Source organism: Ciconia boyciana, chromosome 17, assembly GCF_034638445.1.
Source record: "Ciconia boyciana chromosome 17, ASM3463844v1, whole genome shotgun sequence".
Lineage (NCBI taxonomy): Eukaryota > Metazoa > Chordata > Aves > Ciconiiformes > Ciconiidae > Ciconia > Ciconia boyciana.
In genome coordinates this window covers 10,894,860-10,920,524 of record NC_132950.1, presented here as the reverse complement: position 1 = coordinate 10,920,524, position 25,665 = coordinate 10,894,860, and the positions used below count along the sequence as shown (strand labels likewise).

The 25,665-nt window shown below is 43.1% G+C and overlaps 1 protein-coding gene across 1 annotated transcript in view; it reads right to left on the bottom strand.

The window, feature by feature from the left end:
- Nucleotides 1-25,665, bottom strand: part of AATF (apoptosis antagonizing transcription factor) — a 57,388-nt gene that overhangs the window by 26,563 nt on the left and 5,160 nt on the right. The window contains exons 5-8 of the mRNA XM_072882385.1: nt 9,708-9,822; nt 9,150-9,354; nt 8,221-8,385; nt 7,366-7,449 (exon numbers count right to left, since the gene is read on the bottom strand). Of these exons, the coding sequence (XP_072738486.1) occupies nt 7,366-7,449; nt 8,221-8,385; nt 9,150-9,354; nt 9,708-9,822 (569 nt within the window). The remainder of the gene's footprint in view (nt 1-7,365; nt 7,450-8,220; nt 8,386-9,149; nt 9,355-9,707; nt 9,823-25,665) is intronic.

The following is a 25,665-nucleotide window of genomic DNA, read 5'->3' as shown; positions in this document are numbered from 1 at the left end:
ATTAACTAGGAAGTGTAAGTAAATCACTATCAGCATTAAGCCCTGATGTGTGAAGACAGAGTTCGAGTCAGGCAATTTCAGCATCAAAAGGCTTTGATTTGAAACATATCCTTTTTTGCTTTCCCTCCTTCACCTCTTCACATCTTCCCTGAACTTCAAAAACCTAAGCTCAGTCTCCCACGTAAATGAACACAACTGCCTACCTGCAACAAAGGGCAACCACATCCAGCAGTCTGCAGCTCAACCACCAACTCCGAGCTGCTCCTACCGAAAGCGGGAACCAGGAGGACAAACTATGTGCAAAGCGGACAACGGGCAATAGTAAGCAGAAGAAAGTTGCTAACATCAGTTTCATTTGTCTTTGGAATGAAGCGGCGATGCTTGCCACGAGTGCTCCTGCGCACGGGTGTTTCTGAACTCAACAAAGCTTCGCTATTAAAACCAACCCCGTCAGACTCCCTAGTCACAACCAGGGACTACCAACCACCACAAGAAAAGCAGGCAGAGGTCGCGGAGGGCTGGGAGCGGATGGGAACTGATTCTCCCTCCTGTGTCCTGAGCATGCAAGAGAGCTTAAAGTCTGCAACCGCTAACAAAGAGCAAGGCAGAACATGTCCAAAGGCAAGAGCTTCAAAAGCCGTTAGTATTCACCTACCTTTGCTGACACCAAAGCCATTGTTAAAATTTACACTGGAGTCAATGATGTGTGCTTCCTAAAGAATTCACCTTAAAAGGACTCCCTCTCTATGCTAGTTAAAGAGATGCACACAAAGTACATTGTACAAAATTAGAGGGATTTAGAAATGCCATCAGGGTGTTGTTCAAGGGTAATAGAGATTCATTTCTCATTTTAGAGGTCAATTTTCATTTTAGAGGTTAGGTCTCATTTTCATGCACTATCTATCAGTGTTTCTAATACTACAGTTGCTGACCTTTCTGATTTGCAGACCCCTAAGAATTTCCAGTTGAGACAAAGAGCTAAGTATAGCTGAAATAAGCCTCGTGACAAAAGGCTCACTCTTCCTAGCCCTCACAGACCAATTCAGATTAATACCTCGCAAAAGTTGATCTATAGTATATCACAGGAAACAGTTTCGTTTGCAAAGCTTAGGAATGTAATCGGAACAAAAGAAACACTTTTTCTCTGATGTTATTAAAATCTTCAGAAAAGCCAGTAAAGGCACGGGTCATTTCTGCTACAGTGCATCAAAGCCACCTCCTCTGTCTTGCAAGTGGTGCTGCTGCCTTTGAATTCACCGAGTCAGGTACGCGAAGAGGTGAGACGCAGTCTCAGCCCGGCCATTGTGCTGGCCGCTGTACGAGGAAGTCAAACCAGTCCTATCGAGCTCCCCGCGCCAATAATAATATCAAACAAGGGGCCGACAATGTTCACTTTAAAACAGCTGTGTAGAACAATGGAAAAGCAGAACCTCGTACCGCTTCTGCCATCTTAGTCGCTTGCTGAAAGCAACAGCAACGGAAAAAGATTCGACTATCTGTGGATTCTGAAACAATGAGAAAAATGTGAGAAACCCAGACTTCAGGTTTACCGGCAGCTGCTTACCTTTACCAGAAGACTCTGTCACTCCTTGGCTAAAAAATACTCAGTTTATTAGGGAGGAACTCTAAAACATTTGCAAATTGCTTATGTGGACTTTTCTAGCTACATGTGTATTTGTTACTAGACACAGTAAACAAACAATTCCTGTGGTGTGAAGGTCTACTACCGGTGCTCCGCTCTTTTAACACAGAATCCTTTCAAAAGCTCAGGCAAGTTACCTTCATCCTGCCTCATAGAGCCGCAACATGACATGTCACATTGAAAAAATGTGTTACTGTTAAGTTATCTTTTAACAGTTTAAAAACCAGGTATTTTTTAACAAAATAACTGTAAGAAACAAAAACAGAGATGCCAAGTACAACTTGTCAAGTCCATGTAAGGAAGTAAGACTACAAACACTGAATGCTTTCCCTCTTTCCTAGTGAAAATGCAAAGTCACTCCTGAACAGAATGTTGACAAAGCTGCATTTTATCAATGTAATTTCAAGACTTTCTAATTTAATTGTTTTCTCCTTTAGTCTTTGGAGACACATGGTAAATCACATGAATTTTTCCTTCTTTTTCATATTTATACACCATACTATTATTTAAAACAGCATAAATTATGAAAAGGTTGCTTCTAGTCCAGGACTCATTCAGCATACGTTTTACACTGCATTCTGCCTGGATGTAGAAGCGAGCTGTTTCTTTTCCTCTCTCAAGCTTTCACACAGTAGTAGCGTAACACCATTTGGGTTTCTAGCAACACCAGAGAAAATCTAGACTACAGCTCAGATATTATTTTTAAATCCCCCTGAAACACTTTTTAAAAAATTTAACTTTCTGCAATCCGTTTATAATGTAAAAACCTAAACTGCAAGATGACATCACTGGACTGCCTCTTTTTAAAAAACATTTTATTAAAATTCAGTTTTGTAGAAAATAGGCATGGACTTGCGTATTTTCTAATAACCCATTAAGAGAAGTTTCAAATCAAGCTTTAAAATGTGTTATTAACCACCTACCCAGCCATTTGAAAGATACATGCCTGTGATAAGAGTATTGTATTGCCATTAACCTGCGGGACGGTTCGAGACATCTCTTATTCACACAAAACTCTAAATGCATCTGATTAAAGCCACAAGATCAGCTGTCCATATTAATCACTCACCAGTTTAATTAAGGTAAACCGGCTTGTCAGAAAGCCAGTCTTCTCTCTATTCTTCACCGTTATCGACTTTTAATAGTTCACTGGATTAGTCATTACTTGTTTATGGCATTACCAAATACCTGGGAGAGAAAACCACACTATGTGCCCAGGAAACTGCTTTAGGCCGACTCCTGCTTGGGACACAAGGAGAAATCTACCCCATCAGATAAAAGTTTTCTAAAAAGCCATACAATGTGATTTAGACACAAGTACAACCCAGAAGAGAAAAAAAAGGGTTGTTCCTTAACAAGAAACTCCGAGTATCTTAACAAGAGATTCAGACTTGGGAGTTCATTTTGTGGTTACTCAGATTAACGCAGGCATTCTGGACACTAAGCTAGGAAAAAGGAATTTAGTGAGATTTCTTGCTCCCTTGTAAAAGCCACATCTTTCACACGGAGTGGGCAGGCACATACAGTGCCACGCCACACGGGACAACATTACAGAAAGTTACGAGTCCTACAATTAAACAATGTTCTCTACAGGATCAACTCCTTTCCTAAGTAGTTAGGGTATAGATAAGGAAGGGAGCAGGCCTCCTCCTCACTACTCAAGCGTGCTCACCTTGGGAGTAAATGCCAGTCCGTAACCGTTCATTCCAACATACCGCAGTAGCTGGGGGACGACAGTCCTCCCCAGCCCACTGGCAGTCCTGCCTGGCAAACTGCTCCCATCTCTTCTTGCAGACTTCAGCGTTTCGTTGAATGTTCCCCATCCACTGTGGCTCTGCTCAGCTTCTGAAGTCGTGGTGATCACAGACAAGACTGATGATCGCGGGTTGTTATAAAACGCGATGACACACAACATAAGCAAAACCAGGGGGAGGAGGGAGCAGGAGAGCGGAAAAAAAAAGGGATCATGTATATTCCTAATTCTCCTTAGGCATACCTGCTGCCATCAATGATGGACATTTGTTCTGGGAAGAGCTGCTACCAGTGGAACGCTTAGCATATGAACACTAACCTAATTCCTGTTGGAAATAAACCAATTTCCACTCTCTCCTTTACTAGAGGAGTATTTCAACCTAATAATAAAATCTCCACTGTAGCATGTCAGACCAGCAGCTCTCTGGTAGCAGGCTGGAATTTTAAGTCTTAATGCAGCAATATCAGCTGTAATGAATTCTACGTAAATATGACTTCCAAAAATAAAAAGCCTTTTTCTTTCCTTAAAACCATGTATGAACGAGAGTTTGGAAGCAAAGGAAATGGGGTCTAGCCTCTCACTGCTGTCAGTAATGAGGATCCTTCTGAACCACTTTAACTATTCCCACCCAGTGCAACCTAAATAAAAGTATTTCACTTGCATTATTCAGCTCAGCTTTACATTACCATTCAACATGGGCCAGCTCAATAAAAATTGTAACTGCTTATAAAACAACTGAAGAATATTAGAAAAGGCAAAGTGGGATGAACAGACAGAACAGAGTTAAATCCTGAATCGTTGTAAAATTCCACCAGCCCCACATGATGAATTCCACCGAATACCAAGACCTGGACAAGAAAATTGTTTTTCCACAGGAAAAACAGATTCATTCAAGAGTTTTGTATTATAATCTATAACAAAAGAGTATAGCTCTTATTCCGTTATCATTAACTTGTGCACATTCGTCAGATCTCATTCATTTTTACTTGCTTAATTTCACACTGAAATATATAGGAAGTTGGTTTCCAATGTCCTTCTTTATCTGAATGTTTACCTTTAATAAACCATACGCAGAAATCAAAATAAACTAATCAGTATCAAATGTTATTTAGAAAAATTAAAGTGATACTAAAAAAAGCCTGGATCTAAATTTAAATACAAGGAAAAAAGCACCCATTGAAATGTCCGCCTATACTTTGCAATAAGTATTATGCACAGAGGTCAGAGTTTCTGAGCAACCTCAGCTCCAACAACCAGAGACGTTGCTGCCGATTAGTCCTGAAGAACCAGTTCCCTTTCTACATTTTATTTATATATGTACATCCACACACGCAATCGCACACGCACACAAAAGCACTGCACAGTTATGACCCATCTGAAAGAAAACACATTCAGCGTATTGTCAGCGCTCTATTGTAATGCACTCTACCCTTTCTGAATGCAACGTTCAGCTTCAGCTTACCACCCCGACAAATAAAGGAAAGCACTTTATGAAACCCATTTAATTGGGAGGTGACAGAAAACATACAGCCATTTTCTTTAGCCTTATCGCTGAATTGGCTTCAGCTCCAATCTCTGCCAAATCCCACTCAACAGAAGACATTAACCAGGTCAGCGGAACAGGTGCTGCGCGGTGTCTGGCAAGGGGCTGGCATCCCCACAATTACTTGCACACAATGAAGCAGTAATCTTTACAGATCATCTCTCCCAAGGAGCATATTGGGGATGGGAGGAGAGGAGAAGGGAGGGAGGGAGAGAAGGAGGGAGAGGAGGAGGGAGGGAGGGATAAAAAAAAAAAACAAGCAAGAAAGGAAAATGAATGTGTAGCTGCCTCGCGGCTCAGCAGATGTCTGTGCGTGATGTACGAGGCTAGGATAAGCTGTCGTAGCCCGCTGCCAAAGAGTGGTAAGTGATTAAAGCCTCCACCAGGCTAAGCACCATATTTAGAGTCTATGGGGTTTCGAAAGTTGCACCCATTCCTTGCTGTGCTGCCAGATGTTGTTGGCTGGTCCTGCTCCTATTCACTGTGCGCGGGAGGCAGCAGTTGGTACAGCAAAGAATGCAATCTGGAATGTTTCTGGAGGTGCCGTACATTAAAATGGTGTCACCCATCCTTCACCTCTACCGAATGCTGAAACAACTCCAATTTGCTGCCACTTCCCTCTTGGGAAATGGCCAAGATACAGTTGTGCCTGGCAGACCCATTTGTTTTACTCAGGTGATTCTCTTCCCTCAATGACCTCTATTAGTTTAAGTTTTAATTTAGATTAACCCCAGCACCCCAATTAACCAGTGAGGGGAAAAGCTAAGCTGTGACTAGTCATATTTCTGAAATCACGATTTATCGAAGTTAAAGTTATTAGAAGGAAAGACGGGCCATTCATCTATTGCTATTTTTCTTTTTAAAATTTAACATTTCACGGCCAATAAGCACCTCCCCTGCATAGGTCCACGGATTGTCAATCACAGCTATTTCTCCTCGCCCGCTTCACTGTTTTGTTATACTAACTTAATTTGTTCTGTGTTCTTAGGGTCCACTTGGCCCCCAAAGCTGGGCTTCTGGTCCACTTGGCCCCCAAATTCCACCCCAGTATTATGTCACTGTGTTACAGATTTGGCCTCTTCAACCACTGCTGCCAACAAGACAGACACTCTCCGATCTCCATTTTAGAACCTACACAGATGAACCCAGCATCTTCTCCTGCCCAAGAGATGCTGCTCAGTTCACAGCAATACTAGCAGAGATGCTCTTACAATAAATACACAGACTGGAGAGGAGCTAGCTTGGAATACATTCCTGGCTCTGAGGCAGGCTGCCTTGAATAGATCCCTCACAAACATTAAATATTCAAATCGTCCTAATTCTTCACTGGGTGAGGTCTACTGCAAAAATTTTCTTGGACATCTACAGCAGTAGGGTTGGAAGTGTGTTGAAAACTTTCTTGGAGGGGAAAAAAAAGGCAGCATTAAAGTTCTCTGCTTCCTATCCGTAAAACACAGATAAGAATTACTAATTTAATACATCTTTTTATTCATCTTTAGTCCTGGCTCTGTACACAAAGCCCCAAATTTTGAAAGTATTCAAATGCTTCTGGTTAAATCAGTTATCAGAGCACAGTCACATGGCAACAGCTCTCTTCCACTGCCCTAACACTTTACTAGCCACTGTAATAACTATTCAGATCAGAAATTTCTTCCTTTCTGATGATATAATGATATTCGTTTAGTCCTGAAGTTAAAGCTCTCTGTGGATCATCAGAGCAAAACTAGTTTTTCGTGCACTGGGGAAGGACTTACAGTGAATCATACTCCTCAATATATGGTAATTTCAGTATTTCATAAAGCTGGCACTGTCATTTATTAAATAAATTACAGGCACAAAGATTCCCTAAGCTGCGGCCTCCATGCACTGGGTGCAGATTCCTTGTTTCTAAGAACTTTGCAAATAAAAAGAATAACTGGCCTAAATCCAAGCTGGCACAACTCCAAGAAAAGTGCTAGAGAAGCCCTGCAGCTTTTTCATTCCGTAGGTAGATGAGACGACTTAGGCTGAGATGAGAGTAACTTAGGTGCTTCTGAGGATCTACTAGAATCGTTTTTCATAATGGGACTCTACCCACAGAGAAAAGTCACCTTTAGAGAACTCAGTAATTTTTCTCTCGTGTAGCGATGTTCACCAGTGAGAACTACAGGCACAGACCTTATCCTGCAGCCCTGACTCCCTCAAGTACAGCAGTGCCAGTCACGGCAGTAAGTTTACACCCACAATGCAAGTTTAAGCTCACGTAGCCCTATATCGAAAGTTGAGAGCTAAGTCCTCAAAGGTATCTACAGAGATTTCAGATGTTAAAACAGGTAACTGAGTTTCACTCGTCAGAGAAATTTAGAGCACAGAACCAACCGCACTAGCTCTGTAAGTATTAAAAACCAACTGGAGCCATAATTCCAACACAGATTTACCATCACCTACCTGGTGATAAAAGTCATCATCATCAAATATCTCCTCATCTATGTCCTTCAGGTGCCTGTTGGAATCCGACTGAGGGAGGACTTCCTAGAAGCACAAAGGCAATACTGAAAGCTCGTACGTGCGTATTTCTGTCCCTAACTCTGATGACATCACGTGCAGCAGCTTGTAAACGCACTTGAAGATATGAAGGAATGGAGAAAAGCTCCCAACATAACAAGCTTTTAAGGACTAGGAATACATTTAAAGGCAAGGCAGAAATGCTGCCAATGCCAAAATATTTATGATACCTTTAGGGGGAAATAAATAGGACTGTGCAAAGTCTTTCTGGCAAAATACTACCGATATTTTTAATGTAATGGCAAAAATGTATCTTGCAAGTGCAGTAATTCTACATGACCTCTCAGAATTGAGTATTTATTCATTCTTAAATACTAAATTAATAACAGACTTACTACTAATATATTCTGTAGGTTATATGCAGTGTGATTTTAGAAGTGACTTTCTGGGTTAAAAATTCTAAACTTCAGAGTAAAAACAAAGTTTCGTAGCCGCTACCTCAAAAAAGCAGATTTAGTGAGCATCACTTCCTACAGCACAGAAGGGGCACAATCACAGACCAAACCTTGTTTTCCCCTGGCAAAAACTGGCACAGGAGATAATGCAAACACCATAAAACTGGAATTGAAATGTCTACATCTTTTTCTTAGCCATTACATTACAGAAATCAACACTCAGGTATCTCCTCCATAAATCTCTCACAAACAAGAATACTACCTGCTAAAGGCTCAAGCTAATTGTTTTGCAGAGGGTTTCGCTGCTGCTACAGGATGAGTTATATAAACAAAATGCCCTTACCGAATTTTCAGGCAAAGATTCAGGGACCGGATGAGATTCCTGTTCCTTCTTTCCCAGCACTGTATACACTGATCGCTTGGTCTGTGTCCGCCGTAGTAATCTCTCTTTGTCCATCATAATATGATCAATCTGAGTCAAGATTGAACGCTCAAAGGCACCAAAACCCTGCAACAACATTAACTAGTGTCAGATAATGCAGAAAGCTTTTCCTCAAGGCAGCAATGTTCCTCTATCTTTCCATGTCAGTGAATAAGCAGACAGCATTCCAAAAGGAGGGGGTTTGGGTTTCATTGCAGGGATTTCTGCTAGGATTTTTTATTTGTTTCTCCCTCTCTCCCCCTTCCCAACCTGAGGCAACCTGACGCTTGGCTTAATAAAATGCCTTTGCTGTTCTGGTTCAGATGAACTTCTCAATGATTAATACTAACTCACAGATGCTAGGAGACCCTGGATCTTCGGGTGAAATGATTACCCATTGTATTAAAGTGTACACTTCAGGGAGGAGGACAGCCACAGAAGCCCCTAGTTCTGTTATAAAACACGAACAGCTTGTTGATCAGCAATAGTGGCATTTTCATTGAGCTTACTTGCTGCTGGAGACTGGCTATGATGAGATGTCTGATTGGGTGAACACCAATACTATCCAAGAGTTTTTCCCAAAACTTGGGAAACCATTTGCCCCGGAAAATTTTTTCCTGCCCATCTGCTCAAAACAAAAGAGAACAGCTCATGCCTTTGAAATTTGAGGGCTGAGCTTCTTTCCAAGCTCCTTTGAGGTTGGGGAAAACTGTATACCTGTGTATTTAATTCTTTCTGCTGTAACTCTTAGCTTAACTTGGAACATCCATGATATGAAACTTCCAAATCAACTTGTTCCACAAATCTCTGCTAAACAACAAGCATGTCAGCACACATAAACAAAGACTTGCCTTTCCCATTTTGCCAGATGCCAGCTTTGTCTTGTCATGCCACTTCTGCAAGACGCTGTTCCGATACGTCCTGAAGTCAGCATACCGCTTGGCTATGAATTCTGGGTAGTCCTCCATCTTTAGCTTTCGTTTGGGGAGGCTCCTCCTCTTCTCCTGAGCCTTATCCACTTGCTCTTCATCGCTACTGCTAGGGATTTCATCATCACTAGAACAAAAATACGCAGACTAAACACCCTACGCCTCTCTAAGGCAACGTGTGTGAATTCTTAATGGCCCCTCCACTACCAGCCAAGCTTTTTCCAAACCATGGTGATATTTATGGCAAAAGACCTATAGTTCAGCCCCTCCTCCGTTATCAGAAAGATTACAAAACAGACTTCCCACACTGGCACAAGGAATTCAAATGGCCATTTGTCCAGAGTGCCTGTCACCCAGATACAGCAGCAACTGAGAGAACAGCGGAGAGGGAGTATGGTCAGGAAGGCTGCACATTGTCCTGTTTGTTGGAGAGTTGGAGACCAAAGGATTCAGAAAGGACTTGTCTTATTTTGTATTTACCTCTCAGTTTTTGATTGCTTTCCATCTACCAGATGCCTCGTGCCTGGGTATTGATAAAGCAGCTCATCCTGAAGGTCCACTAATACTTTCAGCAATGCCTCCAGGGCTTTACAACCTGCAGAACAAGAGACACAAGTGACAATTTCCCACTGATCCTTGCTCCTGGTGAAGACTTAGCTTTGCAGCGCTTGGTTTCTCATCTTGAATCTGAATTTCTGCCACAGCTACTGCATGTCCCATTAACTGTTTTTCTCTAATCAGTTAGAGATGTGGTTTTATCTTCAAACTGATTTATAGCTGTTCATGTCAAACACCAACATGCTGGGAAAGAGCACTTCTTTCCTAAAAAGGGAGGAAAGGAGGCAGGACTGCCTTCTAAACATCTGCCTGGCTGCACATCGGGACTATACTGGTCTAACGTTTCATTGACAAACATTCAGACCGCAGAGCCTGAAGGATTAACGTATTGAAGAAGCAAGTACTGTGTGCAGAAGCATCTGATGACACACGCATATGACAACAACCTTTTTTGCCGGCTAACTCATTTCTCTCCTGTGTTAAGTTCTGTAGCAGAGGCCAGCTTCAGCTGAATAATACAAAGCAACACAAGGGAAAATGTATATATGTACATCCTGTCTAAACTTGACCTCTGACTTTTCTTTCTTGTACATAATGTGCATGTTATACGGAGCAGAAGGAGGGAAGGCAAGAAGAAAAACCGAACTCCTGCAGGGCTGTGACTACTGCTGGTTTCTATGCCGCCGTGCTCACCACGCAGGAGGCATAAGAAATTAGATTGTAAGTAAAATTAAATGTAGCAAGATCTGATCTAGGGGGGGGGAACTTAAACAATGACTTGGCAAGTTTAATGAGAGGATTCCGATCAGAAAAGCAGAACTGCAGGCCCAGAGAACCTTAGAAAGAGAGAAAGTGAAGAAAAGATTGGGGTGGAGAGGTGTACAAAATGATCAATACATGGTGTGAAGGTTAGTTTTACAGGGATGAGTAGTTGCTTTCCAGGGTATTTGCAGATACAAATCCTGAATGTAGATCTGATGCTGTGTATCTAAAGGCTTTCATAGCCAACAATTTTCCTGTATCTACGCAAATGCAGAGAAAACGAGCTCTGTTCCAATGATCTCATGTTCTCCAAGGACACACAGTTGCAGCTGACTGTGGGAAGGGTTAACTGCACGCTGTTGCGGCATCTGTTCTTTAAAAATAGTTCTTTTGTGGCAACCAACAAGCCTTCCTGCAGAACGTTCCGATATAAAACAAGTGTTTGTCTAGGCCTACACAAACTCTCTCTTTGTACCTTGCTACACATCAATCACAGGGTCAGCTCTTACAGGTAAAACACTTAGTAGGCTTCTATCAAAAGCCTAAACTGAACTTTACACAGATTAATTTATATTTACCTGACACTGGTGTATTGCCTTCTACTTTTACAAAGAGGCACCACGGAAAGGGGAAAAAATGCACCGCTTGGAGGAACGTAGCACACCACTTCAGGATCTGTTTTCTTGCGGGATACGTTCACGCAGGCTTGGCTTCCCTCCCCACGTGCCCAGAACAAGCATCCTCGCGGGCAGCAGCAACCCTGGCTGACAGAGCACGTGGATTTGTCCGGAGGGCAGGAGGAGCACGGCGGTGGTGGGACGTTCCCCAGAGCTTCCCCTGTACCCTCTCTGCCCGTTCCTCCTCTGACGTGAAGTCAGTAGGGCCGTTTTGCTTAACTCCCAAACCCGTTTCTTTCTTTGCAGTTAGCATAAAAGAACGGAGAGAACTTCTCACCACTCGATTTTTTTCTTTATTTCTTTTTTTTAATGGAGGACACAGAGATCATGGGTAGAGTGAACAGCAAATCTTCATCAGCCAGACAGAGACAGCGCAAGCAGAAATCAGCCCAGACATTCAGAGGTCTCAATCTCCCGCACGTTACCACTGTGATATTGCTCAGTTGTCACCATCTTCAGATAAATTACAGCCTGACCTCAGTAACAGGAATGTCAAGGAGAAGATGCTTTAAGATTTTTGTTGCTGATCAGCTGTTGGACTCATCCTCCCCTGGCCTGCGGTTCATTTTAGATACGTTCTGACAACTCTTCTATATAGACCTATTAACGGATTAGGTTTGCCATGCTTGTAAAACAGTCCTGTGTTAGCATCCAAACAATTCCAAGAGATAAACGGACAAAAGCCCTTAAATATGCGTTTGTTGTATGTGTCTGCAGCTAAAGCATTGCTTGCAAAAGGAAAGTGCCCCCACCCTAGCCTGAGCGCACAGCTTACAACAGCAAAATCTTTCCCACTGCCTGCAACACAGCTAAATGTCCCCAGAGCTTCCGAAACTGTTTATTTTCTACCCGCTGCCTATCCTCCAGCAGCAGTGCTAATGCACCCCAGGCGGCTTTGATCCTGTCAATTACAACTGGAGTAGCACTCCAGCTCTTCTGGGGTATATCAAGGCCGTGGCAACCAGGCAGGGAATAAAGACAGGCTCAAGCTCCCCCAGGCTATGAGATATGGACCCCAACAGAAGTGGGGATGGGGAGCAATTTTATTTGGAGTGAAGGGGATGGAGAGGGCAGGAAAGACAATGACCGCACGTCTAACCAGGTGGGAGGGCTAATTATTCCAGACAGTGGCTTCATCATGAGCCTCTTACAGCTGGGTAATTTCCGTGCTTTCAGTTCTTGTGTATGTAATAGCATTATTGGATGGCATTCTCATTGTTACTGTTGGGTGCTTAAGTGTGCTGTAAACTCAACTTCAGAAGCCAAGTGTCACCCTCCCCTGCCCTCTTCCCATCCAGCCCTGCCCTACCCATTTCACATTTAATTCCAGAAGGGACTGTTTCCTTCCCAGTCTCCTCTCCCTCTTCATCTTCTCTTCCCTCTCATGCCCTCATCTGCCTTTACACCATCTGCTCTGGGGAAAAGACTGAACCCATTTGTGAATGAAGGCAGCGTAAAACAAAACTGTTTCATAGATGCAAACTATGTCATTTTGAAGGAAAGCTGGACGCTAACCCTCCTGCTCTCCTACTCTCTCCCAGCACTTTTTTTTTTTAAATGCTGCTCCTTGTCTGAAACAGACAATTAAACAGAAAAGGGTCACAAACATGGAGCTTTCAAGCATGCCAGTACATTAAGGCAACCAACTAGCAGCTTCCACATGTGATAACCACCAGGTTTGTACCTCCTGCTCCCTTCCCTGCTCTGTTCACAGAACAAAGCCAGCGATACCTCCAAGAGCACAGGCAATGCCAGCCCTGACCACGTAGCAGGGGCCTCCCACTGCCACGAGCTGTGTTAGGTCCTAGGCAGTCCCTGATGATTTTCAGTTTCTAAAGCTTCTGGGATCGAGAAGATATCGACACTATGGTTTTCACAAGCACCACAACCCGGCCAAGGCTGAAACAATACTCTTAAAGCTCTACGACTACCCTCCCACCACTCATTCACCAGCGGGAAGATCCTGATGCCGACAGCTTATTCCCAGAGCTACTACACTATCTCTGCCATCGGTATCACTTCTGGGTGTTGCTCTATTGTGTTCAGCCCACAACAGACGCTTGCACATCCCCAGCTGCCCCTTCCCAGGCCAGTGCAGCGGCCAGCGACTGCAGGCACAGTGCTGCGAAAGCAACTGTTAAATTGCGGTACATAAAACTCTCCTGACCTGACTTTGCAGGCACAGCCTGTCACCCCAGTTAATCCCAGTCCGTGCCTCTCCTGCCCCTTCTCTCCCACTCTCTGCTGGCAGCTTTGCTGCATCTCTCTTACAACCTGCACTGCAATATGCTGGGGTAAATATTCTACCTTGTTATCGACATTGGCGTCACAACTGACACCTTTAACATTGGGCCATACATCGCCCGTGAGAAAAATCTCAAAACTATCTCCTTTTCCAGGATTTACTTCTCCATGTCCAGCCTGTGTTTTTCGAGGACAGGTGGCTCAGCACTGCCTTAAAAACAAAAGAAGCTGGATTCCTTTACGGCACTTCAGTACGAGCAACCGAAATCCCCAAAACGACAACTCGTACTCTGTGCGTAGGAGAGGCCAACTAACCCCAGGACAACATGCAAGCCATGCTTCCATCAAACCTTTTCAAAGCTGCCCTTTGGGAAAGAAAAAAGGATGCTGAGTGGGATCCATCGGCAGCTGCTCCAAGAACATAGCAAACGTGGTCTGAATATGACTTCCAGCTTAAATGGGACTCAGAGTGTCTGTGGTGAGACGCTAACTTGTAAGAGTCACTTTTAAGAGTCCATGGGAGCCCCTTCATTTTGTGTACAGGAGTGAAAAAGTTGTTCCAGATCCTGCAGACAGCATATCAATCCACCAAGAAAGCTGGGAGCCAGTATCAGTAAATCAAAGTGTGCCTTTCTGTTAATACTCTCTCATACGTTCTCATTTTATACATCCCTTCACCCAGTCAGAAAGTAGCCCTGGAGTATTTAGCTCCATTCAGGGATAGCACTGCCATGTATCAAAGTGTCAGGAGACCCACCAGAGATGAAATCTGTCCTACTGCTCTCAAACCACAAAAATCAATTTTGTCAATGCCAGTGGTTACGGACAAACCGGCTGCGCTGCTGGCATCCCCCCCTGCGTGGGGTGGCTCCCGGCTGAGGGGTACCAACCCCACGACGTGCTCCCCCACCAGCCCTCTCCGCACGCAGAGGGCAGCCGTGCCTCCGCCGCCGCTGAAACCCAAGCACTGCCGTGCTGGGGACTTGCAGGCACGATGGCTTCTGTGCTCGCCCATCGCCGTTAAGCGCAGCATTTCTACAGCAAGGCAGCTTCCTGCGCAGAAAAATATCTGCGCTCTTTTTCACGACCTCTAAAAATGGGGTCTCATTTCATCTTCCCAAGCAGCTGCGGAGAGCAGCAGCTGGTGCGGAGCAGCAGGGAGCGGCCTCACACAGAGACACTTTCAGTCGACGGAAAAAAGCCGGTGCCTCAAGGCCAGGCTTTCAAAGGTATTCACAGAGAGCCAACCAGTGGGATTCCCAAAACTGCTCCACCAGGCAAGCTCCTCCCCGCCTGACCCTGGTGCATCCATCCAGCACATTCGGAGTATGATGGTCAGGGACAGAATCCTAAAAATCGGGGTGAAACTCCCAGGAGTTTCACTCCATCCCGGTATGTTCGTGGCACCTTACAGGGTGCGATGGGCTCTCCCCTACAGAACAGTGCCTGCCTGCTACTGTGCACGCACCGTATGCAAACACCAACAGGAGCATCGTTACCGTGATGCACCAGCACGAAACACAGCACGCGCAGGACACGGCTGAAATTCAGAGCCCACGCCAAAGCTGGAAATTAACTACTTTTCCCCCTCAATTACATCTGAGGATCTGGCATCACACGAATATCATCGGCACGCAAGTTTTTAATTTTCCATGTACCTCCACAGGCTGCATGAAGTGCTCACGCAGGAAAGCTGGAACAATGCTGGTGTTTGAACCACGGTATGCAGAGCAAAAGCTGAGCTGCCAAATATCGGGAGAGGTCCCCCTGCCACCGTGGAGAGTCACCGTGTCACGACTGCACGGAACAGGCGCGGTGCCCGGCGCGCTGGTCACGTTATGCAAATAAAAAGGAGAGGAATCAAACCTCTTTTATTTTAATAGCTGTACATAATGAAAAGTATCTTTATCAGGTACACGCATTTATCCCAACATTCAGATGAAGAGGGGAAATTTTCACTCCTTTCAAACGACTGTGGGACAGGAGTTAAACTACAGGTCAAAATGGCACTCAATACGCTGGCCTGAGAACAATACTTCTCATTCAAATCCACAAGCCAGCCACTTGCACTAGTCATCCCCAGCAATTAATCCCCCAAGAAACACGTTTGATTAAATCTTTTCAAGCAAATCCTTTGCTTTGCTTTTGTTAGTTCACTTCTTGTCAACATCTATTAAAATATGCCTTTAATTCTCCCACAATCTTAAAAAACACCGATTCCACTGTCTTCAACTTTAATCAACTGTATGGCCGGCATTTTTCATTTCATAATAATGTGCTGTTTGGAATTCAAGAGGCAGGCTCAACATCAATCATTCGGCAAGAATTTTTCCACTGCAATAAATATGCAAATGAGGAAAGCCAGTCAGTCGTATTTCAGGCCCGACTTGCTAGTGTTTTAAAAAAGACACAAATTTATTAATTGCCGTTGGCCAGCGGAATCCTATTACTTTGGGCATTGATTACAAAGCTGTGTGAGTGATTATTGTGCAACTCACAGGCTATCCAGGCATGAGGAAAAATTATTAAAGCAAGGCAGAGATTATCAACTCAGAATAACAATAAGCCTTAACATTTTAGGCCTCTAACTTCTTCAACAAAGAATTACGCCAGAGCTCCAGTGTATCATAATTCTGAAGTCTGTCGGTATTACTTTTGGAGCTTGCTCTATATTCCCAACAGCAGAGCAACGTTACCAGCCAGGAAAAGGCGGAGGGAATTCCTCCAGGTATCGCATCTTAAACATGGGGCTTTGGACAACAGCTTTGCTGTAATTCCCGCTGCGTAACTAACTGTAGGAGGAACAATATGGTGCAGGCAGGCCTTTCGCTATCTTCAGATTTGCACCCTGCGCGTCCTGGTGCCCCAAACCCAAGATGGCACAGAAATAAAAGGCTACTGATAAGCATAAGACAGAGGCTACAAGAGCCAGCCTAGGCTAAATTATAGGCTAGCTGCAAGCCCTTTGGCAGCAGAGTGATCCGATTTTTTAGAGGTGGTGTAGTTACGCGGTATATGTTTCTCACGGACTTCAGCTGAATCCTAGCACAAAGCACTTGTAAATCTGTCCAGGTTATTTTAGGAAATGATGGGAGTAACATTTCCTTCACGCTTCCCAAAACACTGAGTTTGTGGAATTTTATCAAATGATGCTAGGAAAAAGGCCGACTTTTCTGCTGATTGCAATAAAAAGGTCTGCTCCATACCGAAGGCCCAATTTGCTGCTTCCATTGGAATGCAAATGATGCAAAAGCCTTTGCAGAGGGGAAAATTGTATTCCTCCCGCACAAAGGAGCCAATGCTGCAAACCCCTTTCACACAAGCAGTTCAGCTGACTCCCAAAGAGTTACAGAACGGACTCAATTTAGCCCTTTCACTCTAATATTACTGCATTTGACAGTAAGGACAACAGGATCAGACACAGATGAGTTTGCTAAAAGTAAAGAAAATAACTAGATGCAACAACAGAATAAAAGGCTTGGTATTCAAGGATTTTATTAGTGGGGACTGGGGGAGGGGGAAAGCTGAGAAGGGAGGGAAAGAGACACACTTCCATGAAGTTCATGCTCTACTGATTCGCCTCAACCGTCATCTTTTGATATCAGCCCAAACCAGGGAGGGGACGGGGCTTGTAAAAATGAGATTTATAAAAACTGATGTTTTACATTACTGTAAATGTAAAGAAGCTGACAGCATGCATTCCCTTCACTGCCAGGCAGGAATCCCCAAGTACATATGCAAGAATGAGAAAGGAAGAGGAAATGTGAAATTTCATAGTTATCTAGATATTAAGGCCAGAAGGGAACATTAGCCCATCTAGACTGACCTCCTCATATAATACCAGGCCATTAATTACATTTATCATGACAACCACTGAGTTTCCATCTCAAGGTAACCAATTGCCAATTAATCCAAGTTAGCTGACATTTGCACATGCTTGTCTGGATGCTTTGCAAGCCTTTGTTTCCCTGCGTCTTGTTTGTGGAGTATACAGACTAACATGCTCAAGTATTTAGCTAAACTCAATTTAATTAGCTATTAATTATCTTGAGAAATTCAAGTGTAGGCAAACCTATGTGATGTGCTCAAAGCGTGGTGTAATCCCACGGTCTGGAGTTCGCGTGCGTCAGGTCAACAACTACGGACTCTCCTAGCACTTCTTGCACTAGAATTTAAGACAGCTTTAAAATAAAGCTCAAACGCCAATAGTGTCTAACACATATGGCTATGGAGATAACCTATAAAATGGGAGCATTTCAATTTTACCACATCTATACAAGAGAAGCAGACAAAAATTCTCCTCCAAAAGACTAAATACCACAAGCTAAAGCCTTGCCACTGAGGAAGGACAAGAGAGTTCTTTTCTGAAAAAAGACCCAAAACTGCAAGTTAAATAAATATCCTCTGCTTCTCCACTACCCCCTGCACAGGATTTCTGAACCATTCACAGACAGCAATGACAGGCCACAAAATACTTTCCTGGTACCTCGCACAGCCCAAATTCTGCACATGCACAAAACCTCACACCCCCCATTACCCAACTAAATACGCACACAAACAGCAACAGAGCTCCAAAACTGAGACCTGTGCCTTTGTCTAAAGCTTCTCACTTCATATCTCTCCCCTCTCTCTCGCTGGCATGTACGCAGAATGGCCACCCGTGAGCCTGGGAGCTTATCGTCCTTACTGACACCAGTTGTCACCAAAAGCTCTCCAAGGCATAGGATCATTACAACAAAATTTACAAAAAGGGTCTGATTCATTCATTTATTTTAGTCGAGAGAAAAGTCTTCATTAATGTCAACAGGCTTTGGCTCAGTCCAAAAAAGAGTTGAATAGATTCTTCATTAGATCAGAGAGGAAAGGTGAAATTTGGGGACACCTGCATCCACATCCATTTAAATCAAATTCAACCCTGCATGAATTGACAAGCACGATGTTTTTTGTATTCATAAAGTGTCTAGACTAATACAATTCAATTAAAATGAACTACCAGTTTTAAGTGGGCTAGTTCTGATCACAATAATTTACACTCAGGCTTGAAACCCAGTTCTGCTGTCACACGTTTGTGCAGGCTCCCAGTAAAATCTTCAAAGCAAGAATATATTTAAGTGCATGATCTTGCCTAGCACCAATTAATCCTGTAACTGCTCTATGCCTCTGGAATTTGTGTAATCTGCCTGTGCCTCACTTCCTCCCCCACTCCCCTGTGACACCTGCCCTGCTCCGTATTAATGCGTTATCATCTCCAGATGTATGTATGGATACATTTGAGTTTTAAAAGTGATCCACAAATAGAGATGATAACAAAATTATGAGTGAATTATTGGCAGCTGATCCCTGCAGACTTCTCTGAAAAATCCCGAGCCTATGTCAATAAAGCACATTTCATCTGACAGCTTTTCTCTAACCAGATGTGTAAAATGACAACCAGGTGCAGCCGCGGAGCGAGGCAGAGGGTGAGCCCATCAGATGGAGCGTGCCGCACGACTGGAGAGGAGGACGCCTTGCCAGACACATCCTCTCTGACGGGAAGTGGAACAGGTTCTCCGGTACCTAAAGCAGACTTGATCTTATTCAAAGTTAGTCAACGCTCAATCAGCTTCTTCGACATGACTTACCTGGATGTTGCATAGAATGTAATTTTTTTTTTTTTAAAGATCAGGAATCAGAGTAACAGAATCCAGCAAAAATCCTCTATTAAAAAGACAATGAGAACATACAAACAAACATACACTAAATAGATACTAAATAGAATCTTTCCCTCTGTCTTGAGTCCCTTTTCAGCAAAATATTACAGAACTAACCCAGAAGAAAATAGTCAGTGTGAAGCATTCATACAGAAATGTTTAATATGCAAGAATGTAAAACCAGCAAACACATGGCATGTTTGGAGGTCTCCTGCTGGCAATGAATGTAAGTGGGATTCTTAATCACATCCTTAAGAGGCCTTGTCCACAAATGTGCTGTTTAGCCACAAGCCACAGATACTTGTCACAGAAGCAGTTAACCAACCTGCTGTACCAAGAGCCCAACTCAGGCAGTCAGGATAAAGGTCCACGTAGCTCCAGGTGGAAGCACCGTCCTTTACCAGCACACCACTACAAACGCACCCGTTTCCACCCCAGAAACAGACATTTCTGGGATAGTCGAAGTGTTTGGACTGGACTGTACATTTTAGGAACAAAAAAGCAACATCTCCTTCATTTCCCAGCAGGCACCGAACACCCGGCCTTGTGCAGACCCAGGCAAGTCCTGAAAAGTTTTATAAGTGCTCCTTTTAGCTCTGCTTTTCAATAAAACATAATTAAATAGCAACCGTTGGCTAGCTGCACCTGAGACATATAACACCTTAAGGGAATAACTAATCAATGTGAAACATAAGTTATCCAGCAACTGACTCTGAGCTGAAGAAACTGGCTACAGGAAGATTATGAATAGTGAGTCGCTTCCTGCAAACTTTACACGTAGTTCACACTCATTTCCCTTGTTTCATCTTTCCATGTCTTTCTTTTGAATAAAGTTTCTTCACAGCACCCCATTTAAAACACATATTGAAGGACTTAAAAGGTGCACATGCTCTAATATTCTGCAGTCCAGACTCAGCATGGAGAAGGAAAGGCAGGACTGGGAACCACTGTTCAGGCAGCAACTGCCATTTCCCATCTCAAGGTGTAATTGCATCCCTAGAGCGGCCACGAAGAAACACACCATCCGTAATGCCGCACAGGCTGCAAAAGGAGGACTAGAGGAGTACTTGTAGGGTACAAAAAAGGACTAGTCTCCATCATTACATTTAACTTATTCCCAAGAGGCAAAACACACTATTCTACTATCCTCAGGCCCCGGTGCGGCGTGCTCGGAGTGAACAAGGTCATGCCGTGCAGCATTGCTGTGCTAACTGCAGCACTCTTCAACGCCCTGTCTCCAATAGAAGCTCATCTCTCTGCGTGAAGGAGCCCAACGCAACAACTCTTCTGGAGGGATTTCAAAGGGGATACTACAGAAAGGCTAAGCGATGGGGGAAAACAAGGTTTCTTCTGGATAATACATCCTTCCTGAGTACAAGGAATACAGGAATTGCATCCTGTGCATGGATGCAATGCCACTAGCTCATGGACGGAGAGTGTCCATGGTTGAATGATCTAGGGTAACATCACAGTGATCAGGAAAAGAAGATATAGTTGACTACAGAGAATACAAACTGAAGTTCAAATGTCACTGTGAGTTGAGAAAAGATGCACAAATTCCAGCAGAATTTGAAAAGCTGTATACAGTTTTGTATCTATTAGCAGCAGACAAGGCACTGTGCTGAAAAGTTGAGGGCGCTGCTAGGCAGAGCTCACTGCTGCTGCTCCGTTAATACATTAACAACCCAGGCAGGTTTGGGGATAATGGCCTTGCAAGCACGTGGAGCATTTCATTTGATTTTTTTTATCTGATTCACTTTATTCAGGTTTATTTTCTTATTGATCACAAACCTTTGTATAACTTCTCCACAGCTCTACAAAGTGTAAATAACAGTTAATATTTGGTGCCCCCACTCCTCTTCCTTCAGTGAGCAAATCCATTCTTACAGACCCTGCGTGTCTCCCTTTTACCAAGACCAGTATTCTCTCCATTTCTCCAAAACAACTTATCTGGAGCTTATGCTGAAGAACAGAAATGTGGTATTCCAGTATTTTCTCTTAAACCACTGACAGATGGAATCAAAGCAAAAAAAAAACCCCACAAAAATTCAGCCAGTAGTTTGCATTTCAGGGACCTACTGAACTCTTGGAAAGTGAAAGCATATACATATGAAAACATATACAACTGCTCGTCCATTTAAAGTCTTGCAATTTCCATCAGCATCTCGCCTTCTGCAAGAGCCTCACCTGGGTTTCTGTATGTTTTTAACTCCTCATCTTGCCAACTAAAAACTGAAAATAACACATTATACTATTTAAAAGCTAGAATTCCCAGCTTTTTGTGAAGCATAAAGTATCACTGTCTAACTACTACTCACTGAAACATTCCCTTAGTATTTTTAACAAGAATTGTAAAGAGAAAATAATTAAAATAGCAAGAACAGCTACCCAGGGCACACGCGACAACAGCTTCTAGCCTTTGTTGATTGAAAGATATAATTTCTTAAAGCTCTTGTTGCCCCCCTGCCCCCCAATTAGCTGTGGGGTTTTTGTCACTGAATCACGATTTAACATAACAAGCCCCAAACCTAGGAACTGTTTAATTCCCGACACTGGTTGTGGCTTCACTAATGTCACTTCCACCTCTTCTTTGGCTCTTTCTTGCCCTTGAGGTAATTTTTCATGACATTTTCATGAGATCCGCTTCTAACCTTCCTCCCCCTTGAAAACATACATAGAAATATGAATGGCAGGCATGCAATCTGTGCAGAGACACAGCACAGAAACTTGCACCTTGCACTCTTTTTCTATGTAAATAATGCAAGGATCCTGCGGGAACATGCCAGGGATTGGAATTTTTAATTAATGGGTCTCTTTAATGTGCAAATCAGGAGCAGATTGCAAATTCTGACTTGCATTGATTATGAAAAACATTAATTGAACGTGCAAGACCCCAAACAGAGGCAACATCTCAAGCCCTGGACTAGACTGGAAGATACGGTGCAAGAGAATACAAATGTATCTTGGAGAAACAGACCACTCGAGGCAACAGCACCTTAGAAACGTAAGCTGTGGGAGTTCACGTGTGCAGTGCATTAAACATTAAACATTTGCACTGCATTCAGAGCGCAGTCACTGTGATTTCAGAATTAAAAACCACTCAGACTTTCTCCATGGATGCAAAAGAGGAATAAACATGAGCTCCATGACCACAGTTTGGTCTCCAATTTGTATGTAAAAAGGGTGGCAGAAAAAAATCTGGAATATAATTAAAGATTAAAAAAAAAAAAAAAGGAAAAGAAAAAGTAAGACAGTGCAAACAAAGCAATGCTGTCTCTTTAAACAGAAATTCATCCTATATAAATTATGGCCATAAACTTTTCCTGCAGTGCAGCCTAATTAATTCTTGTTCTATACACAAAGGGAAATGCTGGGTGACAAATGGGTGTGAAGCCTGAAAGCTGCCAGGTCTGCAAAACATTTTCTACTTCAATTTATAAGCAATTTTGCAGTAAATCATCCACCAGAACCTGAGATCTCAGGAATCCAAGACTGTCCAAGGCACGTTGTATCATTTTTTTTTAAAAAAAACATTTCATAAAAGATTACAGAAATAATAAATTAAACACTTGAAGTTCTGTAACCTCCAATCTCAAAATCTGGAAAACGAGCATGACCTTACCATTTTTGCTCAGATTTGGCTTTAAAACTCCGAATGTATAGAACATTGCTGCCTACTCTTTAACACAATTATACTCAAACTCTTAGGGAGTTTCACTACCACCACCAGCTGCACAGAGGGCAGTCACAAGTGGGAGATACTAAAGAGGCAAATATACGAAGGACCATTTTCCATTTCAAAAAAATCATCCTTCCTGTGAGCACAGAGCAGAAATTTCATGAGCAATGGAAGGACTTGGGATAAATTACTGAAAGCATTCTGGGGCAGCTTTCAAAGAGGTGCGAGGGACTGGTCCAGGACCTCAGAGGGAGCTGGGTGCCGAGACCTCTCTGTGCCCTCCTGCCTTCAGCAGGCTACGGTGTACACGGAGAGTCTGGATTTTTGGCACCAACTGCTTTCTGCAACTTGAACACCAAAGCATTTCGTCCTATTCAATGAAGATAATGAAAGCATGCCAAATTTATTCTGTGGATTTGGAAAGAAGTGCTGAGGCTTCCCTGCAAGGAGAGTATCATCCAGTCCCAAACAGTGTCAATGTCATGATTATCCCAAATCCCGTCCCAGACTGAAGCGCATCATGTTCAATGGAACCACCTCAACATTCAGTATTTACAAAGTCCTGTCTTCCACTCATCTTTAAACTTACTCATGCACAGTTCTAATTTTTCCTGTCTGGGGAATGGGATCCTACCCACAAGCTGGTAACACAACTGGGATGAGAACTCAGGAGCACAGAAATGTTTACCCAGCCCACTACATCACCATTCAGAATCGAGTAAAAGAGTTTATTTTTATGGAAGCCACTAAACCTCTTGATCCACTAAAAATCAGGACTTCTATTGGAAGCTGATTTATAAGTGAGATTTTCCCCCCCTCATAAATCAAGGTGCATCGATTCATGAAAGAACTTTAAATATATTACCGTGTATACTTTCAGAAAGGACTTAGTTTCACCTCCTGAACTGACAGGTCACAGCCCTGTTATCCAGGCAGAAGCTCCGCGAAGGAAGACGTAACACAGCTCAGACTGCCCATGGGGTAAAACTCTAGCTGTTGGTTAGACATGAATCCCTCTCCCAGGGCCCAACACAGCAAAGCGAGAGAGAAATGGGTCTTTGCCACATAACACCAACTACATCCCCAGTCTTTCGTAAGATCTTCATGTATGAGTTTACTCCTTATTTCATGCTTGGCGCTTTGTAACTTCTGGAAAGAGCATCTTTGCAGGGCAGTGAAAGATAGCTGCATTGGACAATAGCGTAGCTCATCAAAAATAACTACTGTAACCTACTTTACTGTACAATTACAGATTGTATTTTTAAAAAATAGAAATTAAAAAAAGAAGTATCAATTTGGTCCCTTAGAGAACACCAGAAAACACTGAACACGCGCAGCGGTAGCAGAAATGTTCCTAAATTCATTACTTCCCACCTGTCAGTCTGAGCGCTTCCTCCGCTAACTTTGCTCAGGTCACCCCAGCTTTACTTTCTTGCTGTCTTCACAGACGAAACACAGAACATGAACCCAGGCTATCAGGAACATCAGAGCACGCTACTGCCACTTTCATGCCCAGATTGTGAGAAGAGGGTGGGGAGGGAATCACTGAGCAGTTATTAACAGTGGCTTTTCCTTTAGTGTTCTGGACAACTGAAAGATTAGCCTCTCTGCTGTACTGTGTACAGTATTATACTCCATGTTCTTGGATGTATTTTGCTTATGGGAAATATCAAAATGTCAACCATTGTTTCTGTTAAAGGTCTTTAATGATATTGCATTTTAGACCTGTAATGAAACACGGTGCTCGGTGCAGTTTGTAATGCATCTCATTAAATACATTAATAACATGCATTTCACTGAAAGGTCAGCTTAGTATTGTTGGGAGTTCGCCTTTTTTTCCTTAATCACTTCATTTAAAGCGGCAGAGCTAACTTTAAAATATAAAGTATTTCACCTGCTGTAACTCCAGATAAGCTGATTAGCTACGATGTTCAGATCAGGTATAAGCCGTAAGATGACAGTCAAAACTTGGTGTAGGGGCAAGATTCAGGGTCAGGTTTGATGATGGTGAAAGTTCTTAATCCAGTTTTAAGATGACTTGTGCCAGCCCAGGCCAAAATTTCTCCACACACAGGTATCGCTACAGCATGTACAAACTGGCACAGCGTGTGGCTGAACGGATATACAACCACAGCAAACCAGACAGTTCAGATGGCATCTCTGATGTTTAGCACGAAAGGCTGTAGACACCACTACAGCGTCTCCTACCAACTGGATCACATAAAGGGGCTCTCGGGATCCTCCACGGAGTGCTCACCTATGGAGCTGCAACGTTCTGGAAAGTGAGCAATATCTCAAGACTGGGAAAGAAGAACTAGAAGTGAGAGGGAGAACCAACTGGCAAGCTTTAAAACGCTACTGGGCTTATCTTTATTATTCAAAATCACTGGAAGAATATCCTATGAAGTTCATTAATTTCTGATTAGTGGGATTAGAAAAAAGAACAATCTGCGCATAAACATTGTCATCCATGTGGTGTTTGACAGAAAACCACAAACATATCAGGGAGAAACGGACACCAACTGATACCTGCAGTAGTTTGTGTTTATTCCTAAGGATAACATACCAGACATTTATCTCCCTGTGCATTTATCTTAAGGCCAGTAAAAAAGGTGTCCAATTCTAAAAATTAAATAGACCTACAACACACTGAAGTTGAGTACTTTGCATTTATCAGCTGGAGTGTGCACATTATATTTGCCATATTGGAGAATCTCCTACAAATCTCATCAGATCAATATCATTAATAGTGATCCTAAGAAATAAACAGAGGAAGCAGCTCCAAGATTAAAAGATACTTGCTGTTGATCTAAAAGCACAGGGCCTCT